The sequence below is a fragment of the Capsicum annuum genome, chromosome 2 (genome assembly GCF_002878395.1).
Source record: "Capsicum annuum cultivar UCD-10X-F1 chromosome 2, UCD10Xv1.1, whole genome shotgun sequence".
NCBI lineage: Eukaryota > Viridiplantae > Streptophyta > Magnoliopsida > Solanales > Solanaceae > Capsicum > Capsicum annuum.
In genome coordinates, this window is record NC_061112.1 from 154,016,141 (window position 1) to 154,022,389 (window position 6,249).

The window sequence follows — 6,249 nt, forward strand, 5'->3', positions numbered from 1 at the left end:
ACATGGCAACAAAGCTAAATTAGATTATCGAACGACCGGCACGGTGTTATGTTTCAATTACAAGGGAGGGATAGCTAGGTAGAGTGAAGGGGAAGGGGGGGACCTGCAATTGGAAGCAATGGAGGCAAGACCATCTGTGGAGAAACCTTGACATGTGACCAAAACCAAAGACTTGAAATTAGGGAATGATTGAGAGATCAGTTGGAGGCTGTCATCGGAAACGACCATCCTCTTCAAACGAAGCTCCTCCAAATGGAGCCCTCCGGTGTTAATCCAAGGATGAATAAAGGCTCCCCATTGAGATTGAGGAGGGAGGAGGTTCCAATAAGAACTAGGGATGCCCTTGAGCGTCAGGGATTTCAGCCTGGGAAACCTGACAAGGACCCTCTCTGGAGTGGCGGCATAGCAATTACCGACGAAGACCCTGTATCTGCTGAATCTATCGATGTGGTACCAGGACTTGCAGACGAGGGACGCAGCATTCCGATCCCTGTGACACGTCAAGTAGTGGAACATGTGCTCCACCACCTCCTCCGGCAAGTAACAGTACTTCCCCTCCGCCATAATCAACTCTCATCACCAATACGCTACTATATATATCCGATCAATTCATTCTCAACGGAACAAATCTCCTCGCTAATTTTTCGTGAAAAAGACACAATCACTAAACAGATTTTCCCATTTTTGGCTCACCCTATTTTCGTATTTAATGTTCTTTTAATTAATTAGCATTTGTTTCAGAGAATGAACTAATGTCTTGTTCACTGAATACCTTTATTTTTTTCATTTGACTACATATGAAGATATTTTGGTATCCAAGGTGAGTGACTAGGGGACTCTTCTCAATTAGATTAGAATACATTAAAACGACCCCCACCAACCATACTAGGGGGTCATTTAGTATTGGAATAAGATATTTACTCGTCCCAATTTGATATTATATATTGATTAAGAAAATTTTTTAATTTAAATAAATAAAAAGAAAAAATCTAATTTTTGGATTCCAGAAATCGTGCGTTAATCAATCAAATCTTTATTTGGTAAAGCAGCAGTCGAGCATGGAATGCATTTCCTCTATTAAAAATTTAAGTATTGCGGTCGCGCTCTTCATCTTGCTTGCCTAAAAGTAACAGATCCTACCGTCATATATTCAAAGTAGGACAAGTTTCACATATTAATCCAAAATTATGAACTTTCGCAATAAAAACTTCAAAGCACCAATAACGTAACCAGTAGTAAGATTATCCAGATCTATTGACAGACTCCATTGCATAAAATAAAGCATTACCCCACATTTTTGTAGTGAAGCAGAAAGAAACGTTTCTTTTAAAAGCCATCAGGTATCTGTTGTACATGAAGGACAAGGCAACAACAACTGCCAAGATCACACATTCATTTGTGAGCATGATTGGACACATCCAAATCTATGTAATTATGGCGTCAATTGCTTTCCATATGTAGGAGATATCATGGATTATGTAGCATATTCTCAAAGATATTACAATTAGAAATAGCAGATACTTAGGCATGTAAAACAGAATCCTTTCTATTTAATGGAAGAATGCTCCATTTGAGAGCACTGATTCAGCAAACTTGACATCATTAGCTCTCCCCTCCGGAGGAATTCAAGTCAAAGAAAACAGCACAATTGTCGATAACTGTAAATTATGTCTGAATAGTTTATCACCCTCTCAATCTTAAGAATATCTAGTCACATTGACTGGTAATAATACAACACCACAAGAAATGAACAAATTAATGAAGGAAACGGACATTGATGACGGTCAAAAAACGGTGCCCCGTTGTTGCCAAAATATGGTCATACTCTGTAATCCACATAGCTTCCTCAACACATGTTAATATATTCAAATTTTTATTAAAACAGATCAGCAACTTTCATTATAAAATCCAACATGCTACTGGGAAGAAGAGAAAAAACAAATCTATTACATCCACAGTGTCCTAAATGGGGCATAATCCACCTCGCATCTCCCATATTCCTTTTCGCTTTTTCAGAGGTCAATATTTTGTTGGAAACAAATAACCACATACCCAATGTAATTAGGGTCTGGAGGGTGGTAGGATGTACGCAAACCTTACCCCTACATTTGTAAGGTAGAGGGGTTGTTTCTGATAGACCGTCAGCTCAAAGCATGACAAAAGGAAAAAACTGGTAGCGAAATATCAAGATAAACATTTCAAATGAAACAGCAGGTAATAGTGAAACAAATATTCACTGAAAATCTTATTCCCCAGCAAACTTTGGTCTATCAGTTCAATAGACTGTTGTGTTACAACAAGTTGTCAAGTGATCATTTTGATCCCTAACAAGTTGTCAAGTGATTTAACCAACAAAAAGACATCCTCCTTAGGTTCAGATTAGGGTCATTAGGAGCAAACCCAGCAGTCATAACCTGGGGATACGTTAGGCACAAGTCCTGCACGCTGCAGTCATAACCTGGTCATGTATGCCCCTCCTACTTGTAGATTTCTGCAGAGTTAAAGACTCCCGGATGCTTACTATCATATGACATACTACTCCTTTTTCCCTCACAATGATCACATCCCAGGCAATGACCATTTTCAACTTACTGGTCACGAACCAAAACTGATAATCATTCAAGCTACGCAAAAGCAAAGAGCACACACTTGATTTTAAAGATACTGTCTTTCCTTGAACGACCAAAATAAGTGGTTTAAACAAATATTATGAACATCATAATTTTCATGCATGAAATGGTAATGAGATGACAAAATCAGCAGTAAAAACTCGGTACACAAGCTTCTTAAACATCAAGAATCACATTCCATCTGAAGACCTAGATCTTAGAACACGGAACAGCCTTATTGCCAAACAAGGACCTGTTCTTCCTTTAAGAAATGCATGTACAAAAACATAAGAAAGAGTGGCAACATCATGCCGGACAATTCAGTAGCACCTTAGGCATGAGACGTAATGACTGCATTGAGAAGGAATTAGCTTACCCAGAGGAAATTTAAGCAACAGATATTGCATTTACATAGTTGTATAGTTACCTTGGCATGTTAAACATCTGTTAGACTATTCAGTGTCTACCTTAGACGGGAAACATTGATGCCTTCAATTTCAGAGATAAGCACATCACCGAGTTCATATAAAGCCAATCTCAACGCCTGCATAGAAGTCTATGCAGCATTTGCTACAAATAGCAATTTGTGAAGTATATGTAGAGATTTAATATTTGAGACTATGAGGAAAGTAAACAAGAGCAAAAAACCAGATTAATAAAACTGGTTTAAGGGTAATGTAATTCCCCAACTACATGAGAAATAAAGATCAAAGTCGAAATACAAACTATTCGACCACATTGTAGTTGTAGTAGGAGGATGAGAAGCAGCTAAAAAGACACGTCTCTATCTAAATACAGAAATCTTTTAAACATAAGAAGTACTATCATTTGTTGGAAGCAGAGTTAAGCGCCGGTACCATCAGGTTTAACGGGATCATCAGATATCTTAAGGGAAGATCGATGGGTAGGACGTCTGGTCCTGGAGGGAATAATGTTACCCAAATCGACCTCGGCGAGTAGATCGTCGGAGAGGTCAGTGTCGGTGTCAGCATCAGATTCGCCTCCAAAATCAGTAGAATCATCAGAGTCGGAGTCCTCAATCAACTTTCCCTTACCCTTGTCATCTCTTAAAATCCCCTTTCCTTTCCGATCGACTTCCGCCTCTCCATTGGACTCCTCCTCCTCCTCCTCCTCCTCCTCATCATCATCATCATCATCCTCACCTTCTTCATAGTCATCATCGTCCTCTTCGATTTCATTCAAGTGGGCGACTGACGACGAATCATCGAGTTTTTGCTTCTTGTTCGCCTCATCTTCATGGGATTTGGCAATGGCGGCTTCTTCTTCTTCTTCTGCGGGTAAATTCCTTTTAAGGGGGAATGTGTGTTCTTCTTCATCTTGTCCTGCTTCTGCCATTTTGTCCCCAATAACTAGGGTTTTGCTCTTCACTTTCAACTGCCTTTTCTTCCCCCACCGCTTCAAATTCTCTTTTTTTATACTACAAGTTAAACAAAAAAAAATTAAGGAAATAATTTCAATTTACTTAAAAGTAATTATCTAATCTACTGAAAGCTTTCAGTTATGGACCCATTTGCCTATAAAACATTATTCACTTTTTTCCAAAATATTTTAAAGTTAATTTGAACAACAAATGTTGGCTATCAAAATTCAAAAATTAACTTGAAGCAGTATTACTATTAAGTACATTTATTATGAGTATCATTTTAAATATTTTTTGTAAAATAAATTAAATGCAATTACATCTTAAACTCCAACTTCTTTAATTTTAAATAAAACAAAAAATATATATAAAATTTATTATCCAGCGCCTATTTAGTTGCTTCAGTAAAATTAAATATTACAAAAAATATGTGATATGATAAATACTCATTTATTTTTAGTTAGTGATTTGAATCATGAATATACAATTAGCTTATCAAGAGTTCTTTATCCCATACAGGATTTTCCTCATACAAATTTGATTGAATCAATCAAAAAATCCAAGATCAAATTAAAGATATTGAACTAAAAATAAAAACGAATCTCATCATGTATATATAATCGAGAATTGACAAAAAGATAAATATCAATTATTTCATCAATGTATATAGTATAATTGATATTTTTATGTTTATATGTGTTATTCTTTATGTTCAAGTAGTAATACAATAAATATATTATGTTTATAATCAGAAAATATAGAAAAGAAAAATTTTCGAGCCCACCAGTTATGTGTATATCATTTAAAAATTATTATTCTCTCACTGATGTCAAGGTACTGAATTACTTCTTCTCAAAGTAGAACTCAAAACGTTTCTATAAGAGCGGCAGCACAACTTATAAAACTCCGACGAACTCAAACAACAAAGCAGAATCACACTTATAATTTTGGGTGTTTTAAAAAGTAATGTAGAAGCATATAATACAGAAGAGTCTTTAGAGTAATATTAAATTTTCTGAAAGTGAAAATTAAGGTAAAACCTCGAAATTTATAGCCACAAGATTGAGTTTGGATAGATGCAGCCGTACTTTTTCATCGATGAGTGTCTGTTCAGAAGAGATTACATATTCATTAATAATAGTGTTTGTCAGGAAGCTGCTTAGTAAAAATCATTATGAAAAAATAATTAAAAAAAAATTAATAAAAAGTTTATCAATTAAATCACTCAGCAAAGGTCGAACTAAGCAATAATAACAATAGTGCTAGGGGGGTGTCAATATAAACACAAAAATTCTCCTCTTCCTCATCAATGTGGTAGAAATGACCTTTGTAAAACTCACTTTCATCCGTTTTATTTCTTTCAATTTCTCAATTCACACTACTCCCCATCTAATAGTTTTAAGTCTTTGAAATTCCCAACAATATGCACATGAATGTTTTCTATATTATTAGGATTAGGGTACTTGTCCGCGCTTCGCGCAGTTATACAAAAATTATATAAGATTAAAATGATAAATGAAATGTAAAACTATTTAATGAAAAGAATTTATTAAACATATTGCTAGTTTAATAACACATAAGAGAGTGAAAAAAATCAATAATTTAAAAGAGAAAAAAAATTATGATTCCTCTGAATTCTTACAAGACTAATGAACTTATTGAATTTTATCACATTTCAATTATAAAATATTGTGAAGCTAGTTCACTTTGAGGTTTTAGGAAGTGCAAAATGACATGGTATGACTCCTTATTATTTTTTCTTACTATAATTCATTATTGCATTTATAGTGTTTTTCATTATCCTTATCCATACGCGTCATATTATGGTTAGTGACTTACGGCTTTAAGTTTAGTAAAATGACTCAAAATAGTTGTTGGACAATTGATGAATTAATAAACATTCACTAAATTAATAAACAATTCATTCGTATAAATGGAAAATAACTAAAATTTTTACAGTAATATTTGAAATTCAGTAAATATTTTAAAGCCTATTACCAAATTGTACTTAAACCCTATAATAATATTTGAAATTTCATAAAAATTCACATTTAAGACATTTTTATAGTGTATTTCTTGACTGAAGGGAGGTGATTCGTCACGTTTCTCATTCCCAAAAGTCTTGTAATAATCTTTTCTTAATCAGCTCTTAGGATGTCATGATCATGAATCTGCAAGATATGAATAAGAACATTTGATTAAAATATCAAATCAACAACAACAACAACAACAAACCCAGTGTATTCCCACTTAGTGGGG

General features: G+C 34.6%; 1 protein-coding gene across 1 annotated transcript; it reads right to left on the bottom strand.

Moving 5' to 3' along the window:
* Positions 1-3,239: 3,239 nt before the first annotated feature.
* Positions 3,240-4,108, bottom strand: LOC107860814 (nuclear polyadenylated RNA-binding protein 3). Its single transcript, XM_016706303.2, has one exon. It carries the CDS (start codon positions 3,963-3,965, stop codon positions 3,453-3,455), a length of 513 nt encoding a protein of 170 aa, XP_016561789.1. The 5' UTR covers positions 3,966-4,108; the 3' UTR covers positions 3,240-3,452.
* Positions 4,109-6,249: the final 2,141 nt, after the last annotated feature.